Source organism: Rattus rattus, chromosome 4 (assembly GCF_011064425.1).
Source record: "Rattus rattus isolate New Zealand chromosome 4, Rrattus_CSIRO_v1, whole genome shotgun sequence".
Taxonomy (NCBI): domain Eukaryota; kingdom Metazoa; phylum Chordata; class Mammalia; order Rodentia; family Muridae; genus Rattus; species Rattus rattus.
In genome coordinates, this window is record NC_046157.1 from 151,664,325 (window position 1) to 151,690,058 (window position 25,734).

At 41.9% G+C, this 25,734-nt stretch overlaps 1 protein-coding gene across 1 annotated transcript in view; it reads right to left on the reverse strand.

Annotated features, from left to right (window-relative positions):
• Farsb (phenylalanyl-tRNA synthetase subunit beta) overlaps positions 1–25,734 on the reverse strand; it is a 64,003-nt gene that overhangs the window by 29,550 nt on the left and 8,719 nt on the right. The window contains exons 3-15 of the mRNA XM_032901435.1: positions 25,149–25,303; positions 23,427–23,496; positions 21,458–21,573; positions 19,869–20,019; positions 18,563–18,671; positions 16,624–16,694; positions 15,333–15,394; positions 14,229–14,280; positions 12,581–12,642; positions 12,123–12,330; positions 11,596–11,676; positions 8,043–8,135; positions 5,064–5,181 (exon numbers count right to left, since the gene is read on the reverse strand). Coding sequence (XP_032757326.1) covers positions 5,064–5,181; positions 8,043–8,135; positions 11,596–11,676; positions 12,123–12,330; positions 12,581–12,642; positions 14,229–14,280; positions 15,333–15,394; positions 16,624–16,694; positions 18,563–18,671; positions 19,869–20,019; positions 21,458–21,573; positions 23,427–23,496; positions 25,149–25,303 — 1,348 coding nt within the window. The remainder of the gene's footprint in view (positions 1–5,063; positions 5,182–8,042; positions 8,136–11,595; positions 11,677–12,122; positions 12,331–12,580; positions 12,643–14,228; positions 14,281–15,332; positions 15,395–16,623; positions 16,695–18,562; positions 18,672–19,868; positions 20,020–21,457; positions 21,574–23,426; positions 23,497–25,148; positions 25,304–25,734) is intronic.

Sequence of the window (25,734 nt, forward strand, 5' to 3'; positions counted from 1 at the left end):
ATGACGGCCACGAGAGGAGTGCATGTTAGAGCAAAATGTCTGATTAGGTCAAGTAGGAAAATGGGAGTTGTCTTTTTCCTGCTTTCAGAAGAACTTGGGTCAGACAGGAAAACACGGAAATCCAGATTCCATTTTTGTTTTCATTTTGGAAGCTATGTTTGCCAAGCAGACACTCATATGAGGCTTAGGGGTGCTAGGATTTTCTCGGCATTACAGAATGGGTTGCTGGCAGTCGTAGCTCCATTCTCTGCATTCCCAGGGTACTTTGCACATTCCCTCCACACGGAGCATGGCTATGCAGTGACCTCCAGGGTTCAGCCAGCCTCTGCCTCCCTGGTCTTGGTAAGTCAGGCACACGCTGTTCTTCACACGGTACTGAGGAGCTGAATCCATCTCCTGCATACGTGGCAAGGGCTCTCTTCCATTCTAACGTCGTTTCTCGTTTCTACCATCGTGGTTAATTACACTACCTGGCTCGTGCTCACCACACATCTCTATTTTTTTGAACCCCATAATTTGGGAACTGTTCACTAAGATTTGGGGAATTTCACTATTAATTGGAAAATCCCGCTATTATTTATTTTTGGTGGTTTCAACTTTATTATTTAAAAAGTTTCATTTAGGAACACATGGCTAGCATATAGCTAAGCGAGAGATGACTTCTAATTTGTCACTTAAAAAATGGTAAGTTATTCAAAGAAGATTTCTTTGATTGATTGATTGATTGATTGATTGATTGGTTGATTACTATGCCAGTGTAGTTTTCCCTGTAGACTTTGATAAAGTTAATGTTAAGGACCTGTCAGGGCATGCGGCTCTGCGTCCATTTTGGCATTCCTTGGCAGAGTGCAACACAGCATTTTTTCCAGAACTGGAATCACCCAGATCCGCTTAGGTCTGAACACCATGTTGTCTTTCAATCCTGGTGAACTTTAGCATCAAGACCATGTGGCATGTGGCTGCCCCAAGGAGAAGCAGTCTTTCACTGTCAAGGAGAAGAAGCAGTCTCTCTCTCTCTCACTGTCAAGGAGAAGAAGCAGTCTCTCTCTCACTGTCAAGGAGGAGAAGCAGTCTCTCTCTCTCACTGTCAAGGAGAAGAAGCAGTGTCTCTCTCTCTCTCACTGTCAAGGAGAAGAAGCAGTCTCTCTCTCTCACTGTCAAGGAGAAGAAGCAGTCTCTCTCTCTCACTATCAAGGAGAAGAAGCAGTCTCTCTCTCTCTCTCTCTCTCTCTCTCTCTCTCTCTCTATCAAGGAGAAGAAGCAGTCTCTCTCTCTCTCACTATCAAGGAGGAGAAGCAGTCTCTCTCTCTCTCTATCAAGGAGGAGAAGCAGTCTCTCTCTCTCTCACTATCAAGGAGGAGAAGCAGTCTCTCTCTCTCACTATCAAGGAGGAGAAGCAGTCTCTCTCTCTCTCTATCAAGGAGGAGAAGCAGTCTCTCTCTCTCTCTATCAAGGAGGAGAAGCAGTCTCTCTCTCTCTCACTATCAAGGAGAAGAAGCAGTCTCTCTCTCTCTCTATCAAGGAGAAGAAGCAGTCTCTCTCTCTCTCACTATCAAGGAGGAGAAGCAGTCTCTCTCTCTCTCTATCAAGGAGGAGAAGCAGTCTCTCTCTCTCTCACTGTCAAGGAGGAGAAGCAGTCTCTCTCTCTCTCACTATCAAGGAGGAGAAGCAGTCTCTCTCTCTATCAAGGAGAAGAAGCAGTCTCTCTCACTATCAAGGAGGAGAAGCAGTCTCTCTCTCTCTCTATCAAGGAGGAGAAGCAGTCTCTCTCTCTCACTGTCAAGGAGAAGAAGCAGTCTCTCTCACTGTCAAGGAGAAGAAGCAGTCTCTCTCTCTCACTGTCAAGGAGAAGAAGCAGTCTCTCTCTCTCACTGTCAAGGAGAAGAAGCAGTCTCTGTCTCTCACTATCAAGGAGGAGAAGCAGTCTCTCTCTCTCACTGTCAAGGAGAAGAAGCAGTCTCTCTCTCTCACTATCAAGGAGGAGAAGCAGTCTCTCTCTCTCTCTATCAAGGAGAAGAAGCAGTCTCTCTCTCTCACTGTCAAGGAGAAGAAGCAGTCTCTCTCTCTCACTATCAAGGAGAAGAAGCAGTGTCTCTCTCACTGTCAAGGAGAAGAAGCAGTCTCTCTCTCTCACTGTCAAGGAGAAGAAGCAGTGTCTCTCTCTCTCTCTCTCTCTCTCTCTCTCTCTCTCTCTCTGTCAAGGAGAAGAAGCAGTCTCTCTCACTGTCAAGGAGAAGAAGCAGTCTCTCTCTCTCTCACTGTCAAGGAGAAGAAGCAGTGTCTCTCTCACTGTCAAGGAGAAGAAGCAGTCTCTCTCTCTCACTGTCAAGGAGAAGAAGCAGTCTCTCTCTCTCACTATCAAGGAGGAGAAGCAGTCTCTCTCTCTCTATCAAGGAGAAGAAGCAGTCTCTCTCTCTCACTATCAAGGAGAAGAAGCAGTGTCTCTCTCACTGTCAAGGAGAAGAAGCAGTCTCTCTCTCTCACTGTCAAGGAGAAGAAGCAGTCTCTCTCTCTCACTATCAAGGAGAAGAAGCAGTGTCTCTCTCACTGTCAAGGAGAAGAAGCAGTCTCTCTCTCTCACTGTCAAGGAGAAGAAGCAGTCTCTCTCTCTCTCACTGTCAAGGAGAAGAAGCAGTCTCTCTCTCTCTCACTATCAAGGAGAAGAAGCAGTCTCTCTCTCTCACTATCAAGGAGAAGAAGCAGTCTCTCACTATCAAGCTGCTGGAGTTTTAAGGGCAGCCTCGCTCTCCAGGTCACCTTTCACTGTGACTGTACCTACCAGGCCCTGCCCAGGCTCTCAGCCCACACCCAAGAGTGACAATGGGATCTTCCAGGGCAGGGTGGTGATCTATCTTTAAAGTAAAGTCTTACATTAGTATGATTTGGATTTCTCATGGGGCGGGGGGGGGGGGGTGTGAACACAAAAGAAGAAAATCCAATAACACCAAGTCCCTTAAAGGTTAGAATTAAAATTCAAATCCCATTGTCTCAGCAAAGCACAGCAACTCTGTTGGCCACTCTGAGCTTTTAAGCACTACAGCAGAAAATGGACATGACCCAAGCCAGCGGCATCTGGCCCTGGAACTGCCAGCACCCTAACAAGAACAGCAGTCGCCATTTTACTATGTGGCTAAAACTTTCCAAATGCAGTTCCACTGGATCCTTACTACAGCTAATGAAGCAAGTGCTGTCATTACCCCATTGTACAGATGAGGGAACAGCCAGAGTTCACATAAACTGTACCATAGAAAGCATGACTGAAACCCACTCCCTGTGGGTGCAGTCTGCACTGCTGCCTCCCTACAGATGCTGTAGACGCCCTCCTAGGCCAGGTGACTAGGAGGGATCCACATGCACTTATTTAGAACACCGCATCAGAAAAGTTTTTGTTATGAAATAAGATCCAGGCCCACCTAAACAGAAAACATACTCCATCTCAACAAAAGGAAACATGTTTTCCAGATCGTAGACTCTGAGTCATTTAACTTCCCTTCATTTTCCACATGCTATTGATATGATAGAAAATATTAAAGAAAAAGAATCAGCCAACGCAAGACAAAGCAGGATCAGACGGAAACAAACCAAGGAGAAAGCAATAGATAGTTTCAACTAGGACAAAGGTTCAGGTTCTCCCTGATAAGAAAAAGAACAACAGAAATGCAAATGTCCGAGCTAAAACAAGCCACAGTAAACCCAGCTCAGGCACGCGCACCTAGGGCTGAATACAACTACGCACTGCTCCATGGCTGTAGCCAAACTCTACAGCAAAGGCGGCATCCAGGGCTGCCCCTCACCCTCACCCTACAGCCTGTGAACACACCCAGCCCTCCAGGGCCGTCAAGGAGCCCTGTCAGTTATATAAAGTATAAAGGACCCATTGCTGAAAGAGCATTGCAAAACTTTTGAGGAAACAGTGTAGTTACCTTAATCCTGGACTCAGAGTAAATGTGGAAAGAAACAGCCAAGGTTCACAGCCATCCTGGACACTAAGTATATACACCAATGGAAAAACCGAGCAAGCCCTCCACATTCTAAATGGCTGCTACTAGATTTGTCACTTCAAAAACTTCTACAGACTCAGCCTGGAGTTAAAACCACTCATAAGGGCTGAGGTGTGAAATCAAAGGAAGGCTGTCAGCAAAGTGGTCACTGGAGGCACTGCTCACTGAGGGGCCTCGGCACTTACAGGTCTACACAGACAATTGAACCTGAGCTTGCATCAGAAAGACAGACTTCCAGGAAAACCAGGCTTCCAAAATTCCTAAATTTATATTTATTGGATAATCATGCATTCCAAGTGTTAGACCAAAAAACTCTGCTATACTAAGCTAAGTACTTGAACTTACATACTTCAAAGGGGGAAATTACAAAGCACACTCCCAATCCCTGTTACAGGAGTGCTGGGCAATCAGAGCCTGACCGTAACACCATGACACAAACGCCACAGGGTGCAGGGAAGAACAGTTTCAGAATGCTAGGGGACCTCCCATTCTCCCCTCCTTTCTTCTCCCCACAGCCCCCTCTCAAGGCTGGTACTGAGGTGAGCTCAGGGACCCATGCATGCCCATGCCAGGGACTATGGCTGAACTCTATTTTCCCTGCCGTCTCTGAGCTCGATAAGGCGGTGTTTCAGTAGGGCTCCGCAATGCCGAATGCTTGATGAGAACGTGCTTTCCATCCAGGAAGCAAGAGACACAGCCACCAAGCCTAAGCTCTGGCAGGATGCAGACTCAAATAAGCTAATTATTAAAGAAATTTAGGAAACAACGGGAGAGGCCTGGAACACTTACATACGATATTTGATAATAAGTGTAAAACGATTTTATTTAGTAACAAACAACACAGCTGTGGTAGGGCTGTGTTTTGAATTACCAACTCAAGGATGCTCTGATAGTGATGTACTAACTCGGATTTACTAAAATACTCTGAGGAGGGAAGTAGCAATATGGAAGAAAGAAACCTGGCTGCGTGCAGAGGAATAAGCATGCTAACATCTCTAAACGGGGCTGAAATTCACATGATAAAAAATGCTTAAGTACGCAAGCCAGCGGTGACTCCCTTACCTTTGCTAGGATCCTTTACTACGATGTCAGAGATCTCGAACAGCTTGAGAGGAAGGGGCATCTTCCGGTTTGCTGCAATGGTCTTCAGAAGGCCAGGAAGAAGGGTAGTGCGCGCCACCTACAGGCAAAGACGGAATTCACACTGACTCACAAAACTGGCAAATTGGGGAGGAAAAGGAGACAAAGCAAAAGCAAGCCAGCTTCCTGGCTTCAAGAAAAACTTCGGGAAAGGGCAGTGATGCCTTTTCTATTTTTAAATTCAAGTGCAGTTCACTAAAAGAACTGAAAATATTTTCCATTCCAAGTTAACAAAATAGTCACCAATAAATATAATTTATACAGTGAGAAGCAAGTATGATTATTCCTATCTAAAAATTAGCTATTCCATTATAGTCGTTAAGACTAAACTGGGTTTTCAAGGTTGCACATAGGCAAATTTTAATATTCTGTCTCCTTTCACAAAGTAATTGAAGTAGCCCAGGCTGCACTCCCAAATGCTCGCATGCAGCCTATACTCGGTTCTTACATGCTTTGGGCTAGCTGGCTCAAACCCTCTTACCTGAATTTTCCACTTCACAATTGACTTTTACTTACTATTCTCTGCTTTCTCTCTTCCTCATCCATTTATAGTAAATGTATGATAGATAGATAGATAGATAGATAGATAGATAGATAGATAGATAGATAGATAGGAAGGACAGACAGACAGACAGACAGACAGACAGATGAGTAGATGGACATAGTTTTCTGATCCTAACAGCAAGAATTAAAAGTTCAAGGCGAGCTTGGGCAACATCATTTAAAGCCAGTCTGAACTGCCTGGCAAGACCCTGTGTCTCTAGCCCACCATGGGAGTGCACATGGAATCCTAGCACTTGGGATGGTGAGGAAGACTGTTATGTGCTCACAATCAGTCTTGGTGATACAGTGAGCACTGGGCCAGCAAGACCATCTCTCAAAGAACAAAGTGGTTTCCTTATAGTTAGTTGTTAAATCTGCTTTTTAGTTCTTCGCTCTAGTTTCCTCCTTTCTATAGAGGATTTATTCCGAGATGCTCTAGGGATATTAGAAACCAATGCATTAGGACCTATGATAACAGTGTATGCCCTGGGCACATAAGAGGCCAGTTGTGACAACTAATGACTGTAATAAAGGTTAGCCAACACAACCTCTTTTCAAGATATCTTATATTACTATAGACCTTAGCAAGCTTGTTACATTGCTTTTTGGGTCTTGGGTTTTTTACCCCATAAATTAGACATTTTCACCTTTTAAAATAAGTATTTACTGTTTGGCCTATCAACCATGTGGGTGGGCTCCAGGGATCAAACTCAGGTTGTAAGCCTTGCTGTATAAATCCACTGAGCCATCTTGCAAGTTCAAGTTCCTCTAACTAGATGACTGGTGCCTGTCTGTAATCTCAGCCCCTGGAGGCAGAGGCTGCTTAACAGCTTACAGCCCACCCGCACTAAGTGACTAACTCCTTAACAGCTTACAGCCCACCCGCGCTAACTAAGTGACTAACTCCTTAACAGCTTACAGCCCACCCGCGCTAACTAAGTGACTAACTCCTTAACAGCTTACAGCCCACCCGCGCTAACTAAGTGACTTAGTTAGGGTTTCTATTGCTGTGACAAACACTTGACTAAATCAACCTGGGACGGAAGAGGTTGATTTCATTTTACTATTCCTGTTAACAGCCCACTGTTGGATTCTGGGGTATGCTAAGCCGCACTATGTATAGCGGCAGCTAAGGCACTTCTGATCTGCGTTCCCTGTTTATGCAAAATGGAGCAGGCAGAACACAAACTTGGAAGAATATAACAGTTACAGAAATCTTGAGAAATACAAAATTTGTGTCACAGCTGATAAATGAAACTGGGGTAGGGGGATAGATTCAGCATAAACAAGCAAAAATGCACTCTTACTCAATGAAAATGTGCTGTGAATAAATATCAGTGTAGCTGCCTCTGCTACAGTAGGTAGTTCTATAGATAAAACTCAGAATTTCTAAGTGTAAACATTTCCACAGCCTATACGATTTTCCAAAAACTACCTTTTACACACGTGAGAACCAAGGTCCACAGAAACTATTGCAGATCACAGCTGAGGTTTGCTCTACACTAGGGTCAAGTTTCCTAAACCCAGATCCTTTGGTTCTAAGATTTTTAAAACATCGGATATCAAAAAAAAAAAAAAAAAAAAAAAAAAAAAAGCCAGAGTTCACATACACAGGAAGACGGATGATAGTCAGAGTCAGCTGTTAGCAAAGCTGTTATAACTTGAAATGCATGTCTACAGCTAAGATCCTAGTTATACTCTGAAGCATGTAACAGGACTGCTATTGCAGGGCTGTTCCATTTAAATCTTAAACTCTATAAGAAACTGCCAATCAATTCAAGAGGACAATGAAAGACACAGAGAGCAGTCAGCAACTGGCAGGATGGCTTACGGAGAGACATGGAGCTACTACAAATGAATGGGAGAGAGAGAATTTTAAGTATATATCAATTATGACATGAAAAACACAGGTAAAGGTGGCTGAGCCAGCAAGACCAACACACAGAACAGCTAAGAATAGGCTGAATGTGAGTATTTGCAAGTCCAGCCTGAGCTGTGCAATGAGTTCCAGGTCAGCCTGGCCTAGTGTAAGACACCATCTCAAAGACAAAAATAATAACAATAAATATATATTTTTAAACAAGCTAACTTCACTGTCTGGTTAATAATTAATATTACATTTGCTTATCAAGCACAAGGTTCTGGGTTCAATAGTAACACATACACAGAGAGAGAGAGAGAGAGAGGGGGGGGGGGAGAGGGGTGGGAGGGCAGGGGGACCAACTCCAAATTATCTAAGGAAAGTTCATTAAAATGGTCTAAGGCTTCACCCTGAGGTATAATAACTGAAGAAAACTTCCCTAAGTTATTTACCACAAACTGCTTTTACCCCAGTTCTTACCTATTTAAAATCCTTACCTGGAACTCAGCGGTTTTGGGGTTACCTATGTGGACTGCCTTTGTTGCAGAGATGTCCAAGCCAAGCTTATCAGCAATATCTTCTTGGGAACACTGAAAACATGTAAAATAGACTGGTATAGGGTGATGCCTAACTCAGTTTGCTCTATAGAATTCAATAAGTTAATAATAACCTAAGAATTTGATCTAATAAGTTTAACAATTAATAATTCACTTGTAATTCATCAATCAACTCTGAATAGCTCTCTATGAGGAGTTGTAGCCACAACAGGGAGCTACTTATGTTTCCTGCAGAGATGGGGGTTTAAGCCACACCCCAGTACTTTCTGTACTAGGTCCCCACTTACCTTTCCTGTCTAAGCTCCTAATTCCTCCATTTTCTGAGCATTATACTTTTACCTGCCTTTAGCTAAAATCACTGTGCCAACATCACACAGAGCAAACCCAAGGTTCTACTTAAGTGACTGCTCTTAAACCTCTTCCATCAAAGTACCTCTAGTGGGACCAGTAAGACAGTCCCCCTCTTGGTTCCCCAGGACTTTCTGGTTACAAGTGCAATCCCAGGTTAAGTCTGCATTGATTTGGGGCAGACTTGTGCAACTACGAGGATTCACATGGCTGAACTCTGCTCAGTGTTCTTTGAACTGCTGCCACTTAATTTCTCCTGCACATAACCCATCTACCTCCTAGGAACAAATAAACTACTCAGTTCTTACCCACCTGCAGGATCTAGGACAGCAGGTACATGTTAGAGCAGAACTCACTACTAGATCCAATGAATCTAAGAAGGATCAAAATTTAGAGATACTGTGTGTCCAATGCCTGACAGAGTGCTAAAACATGTAATAATAAAATGAAAAATAATCGAGTGATGAAAGTTTGTGCCATCAGGTTACTGGAGTCCTTTCTAACTTTAGAGCAATTTTGCTCACTGAACTGTTCTAAAAGGCATCCTCAAGTAGTAGGCCTTCACAGCACTAAAGAGTGATGACACCTACTGTCTGCCAGGCACTACACCAGGAGTTGAGAGAAGGTAAACAGCCAGCTCACCTGAGGGCCGGGCTGGCAGGGAACTTACCATCCTACCTCAGGCTCCCAAGTGTCGGTATCATCTATGTGCTAGTATGCACCTCCATACCCAACTTTGCCATGCTTTCTTGAAAAGGTATTAAACTCTATCAGAACAGAGACCCACACAGCTGCTGTGCTGGAGGGGAAGCTTACACCACACTGAAAATGCCACTTTCTGCAGAGCAGAGGGGAATTTTGCTATAAGATTTAGAAACATTGTGATCAGTTAATTTAAAAATTTACATGATGCTACCTAATCTCAGGCACAGCTACTTCTGTCTGTGTGAAAGAAAAAGGCTTTCCAGTGTATCTGAATGACCCTGTGCTTCACAATAGTGATGGAAGAGGGGAAACGATCAGGAACAGTTTTCATGAAGCATTCTTGAAATAGCTCAGGCCCAGAAAGGAAGATGTTCTTAAATATCAGCATTTATGTGTCTACTATAATTTTGGGAATCTAACACATATAAAACCCACAATCATAACTGGGCTGCGGTGGCACAGGCCTTTAACCTGAGCACTTGGGAAGCAGGGGCAGATGGATCTCTGAGTTTGAGGCTAGCCTGGTCTACAGAGTGAGTTCCAGCATAGGTAGGGCTATGTAGGAAAAAAAAATCTGTCTATAAACAAATAAACAAACCATAATCATTACAAGTGTTGCTCTTAAGCATAATCACTATAAGTGCTACTCTTAAGGTTGAAGTAGGCATTTTGTTCTAAAATTGAGTCAATTTATAGAAGATGATATTACAAGTAAGATGCAGTGCTAATTAAAATCATAATGTTGAAAAGTGAACTGCTTATTAAGAAGTCAAGGAGAACTTTTGAAGACTGATCGCCACCCCTACGCAAACTGGATATGGTAATACGGACCAGCAATGTTAAGAACTATTTATAAAAACACAACTTTATAGATGTTTGGATTTTAGTGATTTATTTTGTGTATATGGGCGTTCTGTCTGCATGAGTGCATGGTGCCTACAGAAGCCAGAAGAGGCCATTGGATGTCCTAAGATTGGAGTTACAGACACTGCAACCCACTGCAATCTGGGTCCTCTGCAAGAGCAGCCAGTGCTCTAAACCTCCAAGCCATCTCTCCTGTCCCTGTTAAAACTCTGAATAGGAAACTTGATGTGAACTCTACCCACTCTAGCTCCTCACTCCTTTCCTCCCAGACAGTGAACATACACGTGTAACTGAACTCTAGTCTACAGTTCAGTCACTAGCTCTGCTCCCAACAGGTCTAGACTAGAATCTTGAGCACATATCTGTGGCTGCATGGGGGACGGAGGGACTGAGAGAAGTTACTCTAACTGCTGTGGAGGACAGAAACACTCTGAGAACTGATACCATGTGCACACAGCTATCGGTGCACAGTAAACCCTCCCTGCACAGCAGCCTCTAGCAGGAGGCAGCTTAGGTATTCTGCAAGATGCATGGATTCAGTTACAGAACCAAAAAGCAGCAACAGAGGCAGTGAGAAGTACAAGCCAAGGTTGTAACTGCAGTTAGTTTGGGGAAGAAAACCAGAGTCACAAGTAGAGAAGGAAACGTGGGTGCTTGCTTTGTATTTATAAAGTTGAAGTCCTTCAGAATGAGGATGTGCTGATTCTTACTGTCATTTATGTAGTTTAAAAAACAAATGCATTTCTTAATGCTAAGTTTTATATTTCAACGTATCTAAAATGGTGACTGCTCACAATGGAAACAAAATGTCTGCAGATGGAGACAAGATGAATCCAGGGTCAAGCAGTAGCCACCCAAAGCCCTGATGCAGTATGCTTCAAGCTTCCGCCCGGGTGCAGTGCTGCTAACAAGTCCTGACATGCAACAGTGCAGTGTCTCCAGGTTAAGAACTCCAGGCTGGGGACGAGGGAGACAGGCAGGTGCCCCATCCACAGGTTGTTAAATCAAGCTGCCTGGGATCTCCAAGATTGCAGTCTGGGTACCACAGACACCCTCTGCCAGACAAACCCACAAACTGCACAGACACTTATTTCTTTCAGTGGTCAGCCTGAGGAGGGGGAGGGGAGTTCCTTCTGATTCTGTAATAACATTCATTTCCTGCTTTAGGCCTTTTATGTCAGCTTTTCAACTCAAAGCAAATGTTTGTGAACATGTTCAAAGACAAAGAAATAAGTCTAATGTGGAACAGTTCCCAAGACCTTAACCAGGGCAGTATCTAGTGTATACAGCCACAACCAAATTAAGACCAAATATTCCAACCTAACAAATCTTTTTATGAAGTTCACTGTGCACCTTCTACTGTGGCCATCTCGCTGGGACTTTGTTTCTATGACTACAAAAAGAAACACTCCCAATTTTTCTTTACTGGAAACTGTATGATATCAAGTAACAAAATTTCTCTTTCAAAATCTATGTTTCAGCAGTTTAGACTTTATAGATTCAAATAAGGAATCATACAATATACAATTTAGGAATTCCAAGGAAACAGCCAGACAGAAGTGAGCTGAAGACGTACCAGAGCAAAAGTCAGTGCTTCGGTGAAGCCAGCGGCAGCCATGTCAAGTCTGAGGAGCTCTGTGAGTTTGTTGAGAGGAAACTGAGGGAAGAGCAAAACACCATGACATCCATCTCCCACTTTTTGTTTTCTTAAATAGATTTACCCAGAACATACCATTACAAGGAAACAAACTCTCCTCTGGCTAGCACACCGCTAACATCACCACTACACTATCCAACAGCCTTCCACCCCACCTCTCCCACATGGCATCTGCCTTGCAGCCCAAGAAGAGAAATGAATCTTAGAGTCAACTAGAGCTCCACACTGCAAACCTGTCCTTCTTCACAGAGCTAGTCACCACAGGCTCTCAACTTACTCTAATCATCTGGGCATCTGTTCTGTATCCTTCCCCATAACAAATGCGCTCATAGCAAAGCACATCCAACTGCTGTTTAATTCCCAGGTCCTGTTTGTCTCAGAGCCTTCCTGGCATTCAATAATCAGTTGCTAACAATAGGGGTGTTTATTCAAGGGTGCAATCTTACTTGATTAGCTATGGTGTATGTTTTCGGGAGAGTCATCTGAATGTTGTTATAGCCATAAGCAATAGCTGCGTCCTCCACAATGTCACACGCATGGATGACATCGGCTCTGGTCGGAGGGATTTCAACCTCAATCTGATTGCCATCACCTATGACTTCTGACTTCAGACACATCCTGGTCAGGAGTTTGGCAAGATTTGCAGGAGTCTCCCTAAAAAACAACACCCAGGCCATAAGCTTCACGAAAGTATGTGACACGTGCTTATATTCTGTTTTAGGATAAGTTTCTGCCTGAAATCATACAACATAGCCTTTCTTTCTGAGTGCTGCTAGGTATCAAATATCCTAGCACACTACCAAGCGCTCTTTCAAAAAACACCAAAAACCAAAAACCAAAACCCACTGTATACGTTATGCTTCAATTCTCTTCCCTCCCACCAGAAATAAGTTTCAAAGCTTACTTGATTCCAACTTTCTTATTAATCAGATCGGCTCTCACCATCTCCTTTCTGTAGGGCAGCTCCTGAGAGAGAAGGTTTGACATCAATTATCCCCATCACATGCAGCTTCCTAGTCTTGCCCCTCAGCCAGTTGTTGCAACTTTATTACCCCGCTGAGAGACTGGTCTTCCAGCCACACACTGAGATGAACCCGAGGTCTTTAAACATGATACTCAATTTGTTACATCTGACTCATATAGGAATAGTCTATGTCCTAACTATCTCTTAATGTTTCCGTCAGCCAGATGACTCAGTGGCATACATAAAGAGGCTTGCTGCAAGTCTGATGACCTGAGTTCAATCCACAGGACCCACACGATAGGAGAGAAGTGTCTCCTGCAAACTGTCCAGTGACTTCCACTTGGGTGCTATAATTCACACACTCTAAATACACACAATCTATTTATTATTTTTTGTTTGTTTATTTTTAAATCTGAAGCTGAGGACTGAACCTAGGAGCTTATGTTTGCTAGGCAAGTCCTCTACCACTGAGCTGAATTAAATACCCAAACACTTTTATCTTAACAGGCTTTACCATATTTTAAAACTATTTTCTTGTCTGGAAGTAGAGAAAGGCACTTCCCCCCAAGTCTAATGACTTAAGTTCCATTTCTGACACCCACATAGGAGAAGGAGACAATCAACTTCTATAAACTATGAAAAACATAGTCACAAACAAATTCATGTAATTTAGGTGCTGGGGTTAAGAGTACTGGACCCAGGCTCTGTCCCCAGCACCCACATGGCAGCTTGCAACCATCTGGAACTCCAGTTCCAGGAATCATGTGCCCTTCTCTGATCTCCTTCAACACCAGACCCAAAGACATACATACAGGCAAAATACTCAAGATACATAAAATTTTTAAAAATTAGTTTAAAAAAACTATTTTTTTTTATGTTCTGATAAAATGACAACAGGAGGAAAAAAGAAAAGCAAAGGAACACAAGTAGATCAGATCACAGCTACATGATTTGACACTGTCATTTACTCTTTAGTGTCAATGTGGCGGCATACTTTAGTTCTTGGGGAGAGAGGCAGGGGAATCATGAACTCAAAAACAGCTTCAGTTACTCAGTGAATCCCAGCCCAGCCTCAATTATGAAACAAGAACCTGCTGTCTGAAAAGCAACCAAAAATAAAGAATACTGCTAGTTTGGGTGTCTCCTACCAAGACCCATATTTAACATTAACCGTGCTTGCTTCTCAGCCAGTCTGACAGAAGCGACAGGCTTCAGCAAGTGTGGACTCAGATGTGAGCATCCTAACTAGAGCTGCAGAGCTGAGTAACCACAGAAGGGATGAGACCGTACACCGCTCAGTTAACTAGTCAGTAGCAGGACAGGTCACAAACGATGATGAGACAGGCACAGTCAGGCTCCTGCGCTTAAATCCCCAACACTCACTAACAGACAACCTACTAAACACTGCAGGCCTCAGATCTCCCCACGGAAAGGCGGCAAACCACCCACTCAAAAGGTTACTGAAGACTGAATCTGTGAGACAGTGCAGTGCGTGTTGCCAGAGACAGACGAATTAATCAGCAGAGAGAAGCAAACACTCCATGCCCACAAGCACTCTCAGTACCACCATCACCTTTTAAGAACTTACTGGAAAGGTACTCGATTTTCCATTAGGAGAAACTACTTCAGCTGCTTCTACTCTAAAAGAAAAAGAAAAGAAAAAAGTCAGAAATAAAATGTTTATGAAGATAAATGAGCGATAAATTCTCAAAATGCATATGATTAATAACCATTCTGTTTTATAACTACAGCCTCAACTCGTTCAATCTCTTACATCCTAGCATCACTGTTTTGACCAATCTTCCTATATACACCAGATACAATATTATTCTACCATGCCAGGTCCCAAAGCTCCCTCCTGTGTCCCTTTAGGCAGTGGCCACTTAGAAAGCTTACTTCCGGGGTTGGGGATTTAGCTCAGTGGTAGAGCGCTTGCCTAGCAAGCACAAGGCCCTGAGTTCAGTCCCCAGCTCCGAAAAAAAAAAAAACGAAAAGAAAAAAAAAAAAAAAGAAAGCTTACTTCCAGTGTGTAAAGCGTGCATCCTACATGGACTCAACAATACTGTGTACACCCTAAACTTTACCAGGATATTCTGTTCAAACACATAAGTTAACATTTAAGTCCCTGAAATGCAAATTATAAAAAACAGGAAAACTGGTACAGCTTACATAACTTCAGTCATTTTTATTATTCTGTATTTATGAATTATAACCAACCGAGAGTGTAGAACGAAGTGATGCTAATACACAGACACGTCTACACCTCTGTTTAGCTATTTCTCCATCTATATCCTTAAGCCCAGTCCTTAAATACTACTTAAACTTCACTGCCTCCCTGAGGCCTTGCCAGACTGGCCTTACACACAGTAGAATGCTGCCCAAAGACTGAACACTTTCCATTCTGCATCCTGTTTAGAGCTATGTTGTCTCCCCAAATGTGTCCTAGCTACAGGAACCCCATTTGCACCCGTGTCCTGACAGACCTTAGCTGTATTCCCTGAAGCTTCTGTCCAAGCTACACACAAGAGCAAAGCATATGCCAAGAGGACTTTTTACGGCTTATTTATCATGTATGAAGGTTCCTGCATGTTTTACCTGTACAGTACATACAGTGCTAAAATTAGTACAGCAGGGGAGGCCTGAGACCCTTGGCTTCCAAGCATAGGCAAGTGATGGTGCTGAGTGAACTTACGTAAACTGATTTTCACAGTATTCACTGAACATGGTGACAATAATGTCAAGCACGATTTTTGCCTGAAAAAAAAAAACAAAAACAAAAAAAATATTATGGTAATTCATAAGTATATTCTCATTCAGTTCTGACATAATGAATATTTACTATAACTTAGTCTTCAAACATCTAATAATGAACCCTTACATACACACTCTAAGAAAGGAAATAGAATAAAAACGTAGGAGCAAGCCCATTCTTATCTTCAGGTGTTCTCGATTTATGCAGCTCTCTGAGAGTTACAACCCATGACTGAGACAAATCGTTTAGTTCCCCACTGCAACTCTGGATTGTGAGGATTCGAGAGAGACAAATGGCTAGTTACGGAGAAAACGTTATCAGTTTCTTAGGTCTCTGGAGCCAGACCGCTGGAATCCGGCTCAACCGCTCACTAACCATAGGGGTCTGGATGACCCAGGTTACTCCCTCTCAGCCATCCTCACACTAAAACCTTCAGCCTCTGGCAGCTACAAGAACGAATGCACAGAGATAAAACACACGGAACACCCCTAGTAAGTAGTAAGGGCCAGATAAGTTCTTAAGGGAAAACCAATCCTTACGGGGCCTGAAGAGATGGCTCAGTGGTTTAGAGCATTTGTTACTCTTCCAGAGCACCCAAATTCCGTTCCCAGCACCCACATGACAACTTAAATAGTTATTTAAGACAAGTTCAGTTCCAGAAAATCTGGAGCCATTTTCTGGCCTCTATAGCTACTAGATATGTATGCATATACCTATACATATAAACACACAGGTAAAACAGACATAAAATAAACAGGGATATAGTAAAATCTACATCACTTTGACAATATTTCAAAAGGCAAATTATCACAGATAAGAGACATGAACCACATGACTAGAACAGTCTCCAACGTGGCAGCTGTAGGTGGAAGCCTCTGCAGTCCTATTCCCACATCCAACCTCATGTTGTTATAGGCTCTCTCCTCATCTGCCTACCTGCCCACTCTCTCAGCTTTACTTACCATGTGTAAACACATCATATATCATAGAACAAAAAGCTCTCCTAGCATTCAATCCAACATCTGTAGTAACTGAAAGTGGGCGGCCTCTGCTCCAGTTGTTGGGGGACCTACATGAAGATCAAGCTGCACATCTGCTACATATGAGAGGAAGTGGGGCTGGGGGTTCAGTCCCTGGGGTTCCCACCTATTATAATGTTAATCAGTCTTGGCCTACAAGCAAACTATATTTTGTCTGACATTATAAAAGAGTGAGCAAAGATTTTATTTACCTTAGTTAAGTCAGTCCCTGTGCATTCAATAAATATATTCCTAGTATTTACTGTTATTTTTGAATGATTCCCTGTAAACAACAAGAAAAATTTCAGAGATAAGACATGATACAAACCACAGTTTTTTAAAAAAAAAAAAATCACATTTTAAACTTAGAAAACAATCTAAATACCTTAGAAGTAAGGAGATATACAATTTTTCCCTTTGATTTTCTTATAGATAGGGTATTATTAGACCTAGTCCCTCTAGAATTCACTACAGAGCTCAGGACACAGTGATCCTCCTGCCTCAGCCTCCCAAGTGCTGGGATTATAGACATAAGCCAACTATGCCTAGCTATAGCGTAAGTAACATTTTCTTTTTCCAGTTATTTAGTGTGTATATGGAAAGGTCAGAGAACAACCTGTAGGAATCAATTCCCTCTTTCCACCACACAGGTTCCAGGGACCAAGCACAGCTCAGCAGGTATGGAGTCAAGTGCCTTTACCCTCCCTCCTCTGGGCCATCCCACCAGACCTGAGATCTGAGACTTTTAAGCTCCCATTGCAAGTTGGAAAATACACACAGTCCTCACTATCTTTGGACATGCCAACAGTGCCAGTACTAGAGGAGAAGCAGGTGGTGCTATCTGAGTTCAGGGCAAGTCTAGTCTAGTCTAGACAAGTTCTAGGACATCCAGAGCTTCGTGGAGAAACCCTGTCTTGAAATATAAAACAAGCAACAACAAAAAGATAACTAAGGTTTAGAAAGGTTAAACTACCCAGTCACCACAAACTGTGAAGCAATAGGTTAAGGTCAGTTTGCATCTCGTTAACTTAGAGGTCAGCATTCTTGACCATTCAAACTGCAGGCATCTGCATTCTCAGGAATTCTTTCTCATCTTGTGTCAGCTAAACCTCCTTCTGATCACCCCAAGGACACATCTAAGGCTTAGACATCATTAAACTGAGAAAATACATTTAAACTGCTTCAAAAATGCTTTCCCCATAAAGGAATTAAAGAATTAAGAGTACAAAATATAAATAACAGTTTAGTTTATAAAACTACAAATTAAGAGTTTTAGTTCAGGGGTTGGGGATTTGGCTCAGTGGTAGAGTGCTTGCCTAGGAAGCGCAAGGCCCTGGGTTCGGTCCCCAGCTCCGAAAAAAAGAATTAAAAAAAAAAAAAAAAAGAGTTTTAGTTCAACAATGAGAGTTGCTGTTAATACCAAAACATCTAAATAAAAACAAAGAAAAAGAAAACCTCTCAATCCCCGTCCCCAAGGACCAATGCACTTGGCACTTGAGCTGGTAGCCTGATCCACAGAACCCACATGTTGGAGAGAACCAACTCTCAGAAGCTGTCCTCAGACTTCCATGCTCCCACACAAGCCCATGTATGTACACTTATAAGGCACTAAAATATCTAAAACACCAACATCCTGACAGAAGAGACAGAAACCAGAGTGGTGTCAGAATATACTTACATATGCATAAATATTTGTACAATTGTGAATTAAAAGCTCGGCTTATATAATAATACAGATTATTACATAAAAATCAGCAGGTTTTGAGAAATATGTAAAAAAGAAAAACACTTAAAATCTATGGGGCTAGAGAGACGGCTCCGTGGCTTGAGTACTTGTTGCTCTTGCAAAGGATCTGGGCTCAGTTCCGAACATCACATGGGGGTTCATAACCATCTGTAACTCCCGTTCCAGAGGAGTTCAATGCTCTATTCTTGCCTCCAAAGGAACCAGACACACATGTGGCACAAAGACACACATGCAGCCAAAACATACATACACATAAAAAATAAATTTAAAAAAATTTAAATAATAAAATCTACAAAAGACCTGAGATTCAGATCTAAAGTCACGACTAACTCACACTATTGAAAGTTATACAAAAACACTAAGAAGAAACTGCAAAGATCTATACTCTTCATGAAGTAGCTTACCATTTATAATCGGAGGCATCGAGAGGACCACTCCATTGCTGTCATAGATAACTGGATACAGGGGCTTACTTTCAATGATATGTAAATAGTGTTTAAGGTGATTGTCAGTCTAAAAAAATTAAATCAAACAAAATTAGTCATTTATGTCTACTATAACCAGCTGGAATTAATCTGATATTTAAAAGAAAAACATCATAAAAACACCAAAAGTGTTCTAAATGATGGGAAGCTGTAAATTTGCAAATTTTCCAGCAAAAATGAGCATCTTAATGTCTGCATTCAGTCTCTCCTGCCAGGGTGAGGTGAGAAGCTGGTCACTTTCCCAAAGTGACAATAGATTTTCACTGGCACTGCCAAGTCATTGCAAATAATACTCAGCCATCACAAAATTAAGAAAGATGACTTAAGTCACCGGTAAGTCAGGACCAATGATACTATTTCTACTTTTTATTTCCAATGTTAAGTGATGACTGAACCCCTTCTCATTGTTGAGGGTCTAAGATGCTAATAACAGGGGTAGATATTTTACAATCGTATTCCTCATATTCACAAAATAGTTAAATATTTTTTTTAATTTTTTTGATGGTTTCTTTAATTTTTTTATGTGTTTAGTGTTTTGCTTGCATGAATGTCTGTGTGAGGCTGTCAGATCCCCTTGGAACTGGAGTCATAGACAGTTGTGAGCTGCCATGTGGGTCCTAGGAACCAGGGTCCTCTGGAAGAACAGTCTGTGCTCTTAACCAGTGGACCATCTCTCTACCCCTTAAGTTTCTAATTATACATGCATGAATGTTAATTCCACACAACTATGGAAATTAAAAAGTATAGCTTATATAATTAGCTCTCAATTCTTGTATTATACTTATAGCATCTCAGAGGTTTATTCCTTTAGTCTCAACATTCAGGAAGCAGAAGTGGGTGGATCTCCTTGAGTTCAAGGCTTTACACCTAAATGCATCTCATGATTCGTTCAAAGCTATGCACTACTGATGATGATTATGATTGTGACGATAAAACCATTACTGACTCCCTCAAAGCCACCACTGGAAACTATGTATGTCAAGTGTAAATTGAGAAGGGAACACATAAATGGCTATTTTGTTTTTTTGTTAAAAAGAATACCAAGCCAGTGAGATGGCTTAACAGGTAAAGGTACTTTCTTCCTACAAACCAGGCAACCTGGGCTTAATCCTCAGAATCCATTGTGAAAGGAAAACCAACTTCCAATAGCCCTCTGACCTCTACATTGAAGTCAAGCCCCCTCCCCAACACACACACAAATAAATAAGCCAGAAGACTTATTTACCTTGTATATGTTCATTAATTCACAGGCTGTATACTCCTTGGTCTTATTCAGAGGCTTGAATTTGATATCTGACGGGCGTTTTGCAGTGTAAGTAAATGGGCCTGATAAAGTGTCCAAGTCATGAGTACCAATAGCAACCAATGCTCTTTTCCTAAAGAAGGGAAAAGAGGAGGAGAGAGGAAATGAGAGTGAGAGACCTTAACATTCTGAAAATAACAGGGATCATGTTTTTAATTTTTATTTTAAACATTTCCTTAAAACAGCCTATAGCTGCTACATAACATCTGTATTGCAATGTAACAAATTCACACAATCATTAAAATAGTGAGAACAATAGTTAAATTACTGCAATGGTAGAAGCAAATACTTTCGCTAAGTATTGTGTCCTTATGACTCCTTAAAATGAGTTCGACATGGAGGTGTATACATATGACATATTTACATATGACCATGCACATATATAAGTCAGGTAAAATGTATAGTGCAAGGCAAAGCTGGGGACTCAGCTAATTGGTAGAGAGAACGCTTGCCTCACACACACAAGGCCTGAGATGGAGTCCCAGTACTCGAACAAGGTTGAGGGCTCAACGGTACATTATTTAGTATGCACAAGAACCCTCATTTGACTCTTAGCTGAACATAAACAAATCATACTTAATAAACATAATTTTAAAATGATTTGAACAAAAAGATAATAATCAAGAAAACTTCTAGGAATAAAAGTCCTCTAAATATTATGTTTTGTGTGTTTACCCTTATGTCAGACATAGACACCCGTGTGCAGGTGTTTGAGGAGCCTTGAGGCTGTAGTGACTGCGAGCTCAAGTTCCAGCACCATGACTGCAAGCTGCACCACGCGGGTGCTGGGAACCACACTCAAGAACAGCAAACACTCTTTTCACTGCACCATCTCTCCAACCCCACACATACCAATTTTTTTTGTTTGTTTGTTTGCTTTTTTCTTTTTTTCGGAGCTGGGGACCAAACCCAGGGCCTTGCGCTTGCTAGGCAAGTGCTCCATCACTGAACTAAATCCCCAACCACACACCAGTTTTAAACAGTAACTGACACCTCTCCAGTAGAGCAAAGTGAAATTCTCTCATGATACAGAAACACTTTGAAATGTAATCTGCAGAAGACAGTGTGGTAGTTTCGAGGAAAATGGCCCCCATGGGCTCATATGCTTGAATGCTTGGTCCCCAAGTAGGAGAACTATCTGGGAAGGATTGAGAGGTACGGCCTTACAGGAGGAGGTATATCCCTGGGAAAACCTCAAGCCATGCTCCGTGCCTCTCTCTACTTACTGCCTGCATATCAGGATGTAAAACTCTCAGCACTGTGCCTGCCTGTCTGCCTGCCACCATGCTCCCACCATGATCACAGACTAACCCTGTAGGCCTGAAAGCAAGGCCCACCCCGCCCCCAACAAAGCACTTCCTTTTGCAAGCTGTCTTGGACATGGTATCTCTTTTCAGCAACAGGACAGTGACCAAGACAGGTAGGTACGTGAGACAGGGGGATGTGAGACGGAAGGGATGGGAGGGAAGCAGGAGGGAAGACAAAGACGACTGTAATGAAGCCTGACGAACCTGCAAATATTCTGGTGTAGTTTCTCTTGAAGTTCAATAAAGCTGTCATATCGGTCTTTAGTGAACTTGATATTCCGGAGAACTGCTGCTACAGCAAAAGGGCGTACTTTAGCTGTCTGCAAGTCGTAACACCATTGAGACGGTTAGTTTTATGGCTTCCCTTTGTCAAAACATTTTACCACAGAAAACTGGTTGCACTCCTGACAGGGCCACAAATTTTGATTCAAACAGGCATATATTCATATAATCAACAAGATGCTAAGCAGTAAGCTTATATTTCAGATAGATTTCTGAAAATATGTTAAATAATTAAGAAAAAATTAAACTTCAAATAATTTGCTCACAGGACTTAACTTTTTACCAAAATAATCCCTCTACATTTTATCTTGATAAATTTTATTAATGTACCAGTTTAGACAACTAAATCTCTAATGTATCTTATTTATTTAATCAAAATTTTTGGTAGCAGACAATGAGCACGGTGCCTCCCTCAAACTAAGGTAGCACTCTATTACTGAGCTCTATGTCAGTTCTCAAGGTTTTTACTCCTTTAGGATCTGTTTTTCATGTACTCCAGGCTAGTCTCAAACTCACTGTGTGGATGATGCTGGCCTTGGAGAACTGGTCTTCCTGCCTCCACCTCCCACATTCTGTGAGGGGGGTCCTTACAGGGGTCAGACAGGGAAGCAAACCCAGTAAAGAGGTCAGAAGGAAAGACAGTGCTGACTGACTTGTCAGTCTGGATCAGACTTTGAGGAGTCTAAGGCCAGGTAATTCATTGTAAGCGTATTTGAAACACAGTACAATTTGGGGAAAGGTTTCCAGGCCATCAGTCCAATTCCAGGTACACAATAAAGCTTGAAGTGTGCAGCATAGAAACTTTTACAAAGTACATGTGGCCATGAGGCTGGGTTCTCTAGCTAAAAGGCCTAGAATCTAGTGTAGTCTCTGTCGGACAGTACAGGGGTCAGCAAGCCATAAAATGCATGTGACATCTCCCCTAAGGATGAGTAATGGTCTAGGGAGAGAGGGTCTGGGATAATCTTTCTGGAAAACTTGGGTAAGATCTGCCTCAGCAAAAATGGGTGAGGTCTTTCTCCACAGACTAGTAAAAAGGTCACCAGGTTGTCACAAAATCCAATCTCAGCTTTCTGGGCCGAGTGCAGGTATTTAATTTTTATCCCTCCATTGAGGAAATAGCCCTGTGTGATTAACACATCTGTATTTCTTAGTGCTTCTCTGTGAGTACAAGAACCTCTGTGCCTCCAACAGTTCTGGAATTATGCTTTTTAGAAGCAATTGATACTTTTCAAAATTACCTACTGAAAGGAGGTACTTCGTTTTCTTTAGTTTCTTAGTAATAAATTGACAATCTTTTTTTTTAAATTTTTATTTATTTTATGTGTATGAGCACACTGTGACTGTCTTCAGACACACCAAAAGAGGACATGGGATCCCACTACAGATGGTTGTGAGCCACCATGTGGTTGCTGGGATTTGAACTCAGGACCTCTGGAAGAGCAGTCAGTGCTCTTAACTTCTGAGCCATCTCTCCAGCCCGTGACAATCTTTTAAAAACTATTTTATATGTACAGGTGCTTTGCCTTGCATATATGCCTATCCATCACATATATGTGTGGTGCACACAGAGGCCATCAGAGAGCATCAGACCCCCTACAAATGGAATTACAGACAGCTATGAGCTGCCATGTCTGGACTGGGAATGGACCCTACCTAGGTCCTCTAAAAGAACAGCCAGTGCTCTTAACTGCTAAGTCATTTCTCCAGACCCATAGATTGATAATTTTAAGGGTGAGAAACTGAAAACGCATACATCCTTAACACATGACCACAGGAAATTACATTTGACAGAAGGGTTTGCTTTATTACTTTCTCCTTCCCACCTTATTAATACATGCATAAAAAGGGGAGGCAGGGTTAAGGGAAAAGTAAGAACCAATTTTATTACCTCTTCTGTGATAATCAGTTTTTGGATTTCTCCCTTAGGCATTACTCGTTTATATACTGGAGCTTTTATCCTAAAATAATATTGAAGCAAAGTTACACAAAATAGTAAGACTATTTTGATAATTACATCTTGTGTTTATAAGTATAAAGTGCATATATATAAAATCAAGAGAATTAAGAAACTAGGTTAACGTACAGTAAGTCGGCTTCCCTTTAATGTTAGAAATAAAAACAAAACACTGCAAGCTCCCTAATATATAAAATTATCTAAAAACACACAGAACAGCCCATAGTAATGGGCCTCACTAGAGTCTCAGCAAGACCACAAAGCCATTACCAAAGCAACTGTCCAAGGCACTGGACTTGACAGTGGTTAAATTTCATTACAACACAACATTCTAAGAATAAATAAAGCTTACTGAAATTGAAAATGGAGCTTCTCTGATGCTGTCCCAGTTACTACAGCAGAAAAGGTATAGAAAGCTTCTCTGGTGCTGAGTTACTACAGCAGAGAAGGTATTAGGAGAGCTTGGTAGCGGGTGCAGTTTAAAGACATTTGTGGGCAGCTCTCATCACCTGAAGCAGGAACTGCTGTTTTAAGTCAGTACTTTCTCCCACAGCCCACCACTGTCCATCTCTGCACCATCTCTCTGATGGCACTGATGGAGCTCAGATGTATCTATCCTGAGGCTGAGCTCTCTTGCAATGCAGATGCTATTGGCTTATGGGCCATACTTGTAACTGGGAAGCTTGAAATCACACAAACATTCCCAAGGTGTTTACTGAAAAGACAGATCCTAGAAAGGAATGGCTGCACACGCCTATAATCCCAGCCCCTGGAAGCCAGGGACAAGAGGACTACACTAACTTCCAGGCCAACCAGGGATACATAAAACAGCCTCCATTTTTCCAAACACAAACACCTATATCCATTAATTTAAAAAAAAAAAAATAAGTAAAAGTACAGCTCCTGACTGGTGGTCTTAAAATCCAGTCATTTAATTTTCATCAAGGATGAAAGCAATTGAACAACCCCCAAACTCAAACCAGCCATCATTTCAAATATCTGCATTCACCCAAAGATGTCATAATTTCAGAATCTAGCCCAGCAACCAAAAGCATATATATACTCTTTTGCAACTGACCAGATGATGTGTACGTAAATAAAAACAAACATAATGAATGCTGATAACTATATTTTTGTCTTCATATTATATTCATTGTCTTCTACATGCATGCTGAGCTTGAAGGGCCTTAAAAATCTTCATTACACATCAAGAGACTAAAACTGGAAAACGTGATTAGCATGCCAGAAACCATATACCTACCATAAGTATTCAAAATGTCCACAAGAGTATTCTCCTCTGTCACCTTATAACTATTAACGCAAAGTCAATAAAGTCCATTGTCACCTCTATCTTTCCCTTGATGCTTTAACAAATCTACTAAGCTCTCCACCGCAAGGGATTACTGAGGGAAACCACAGAACCCTGAGGAAGGATATTTATAGTAACTCTAAGAGCATGTATTATTCCCAGTTTTGGAATGTTCCCCAGACTTCGATATGGCTGCAGTTCACACGACTCTTATCTCCCAATCACCACTTCTGAGAACCTGAAGCTGTGTTACCCACTGAAGTTGCTCCTGTAAATTTGAACTCCTTTGCTGACAGCATCAGAGGGAAAAATGGTGAGACAAGTCAGCAATGTGAGCAATTCCTTACCTTTCTTTGAAGACTTGGAGTCCCCGAGCCAATCCTTCCAGACACAGGAGATCGTATCTGTTGGCAGGGACATCAATCTTGTAGAGCACGACATCTGAGGCCCCCTGTGCCTTCACATTACCTTGTTCCTTGCTTATGATTTGCTTCTCAGAAGTCTACAACAAGCCAAAGAGCTTAATAAACTACAAACTATATTTCTTTTCTGCAATAACAACAACACAAGAATGTTACAGGTGTTACATATCATAGCAAACAGAAAACTGCTGACTTTCATCATAGAACGCTCTAATTCATCTAATGCACTGTCAGCAAACAGTAGCCAACCAGGTAAATAATGCAGCCCACCTATTTTTTCAAACGGTGCTTTACTGGATCACAGATAAAACACAACTACATGTTATTTTCTACTGTCATACAGTGAGACCACTGAGCTATGACAGAGGCAGTACTTACTATCTGCCACCTTACATGAAAGTTTTGCCACCAAGTGAAAAACATCATCAAGAACACAGAGAAGGAAAGTGTCAGAAGAGAACAGATGAGTCACGGCATGAACAGAACAGCACAGAGATACAGTAACCCTGGC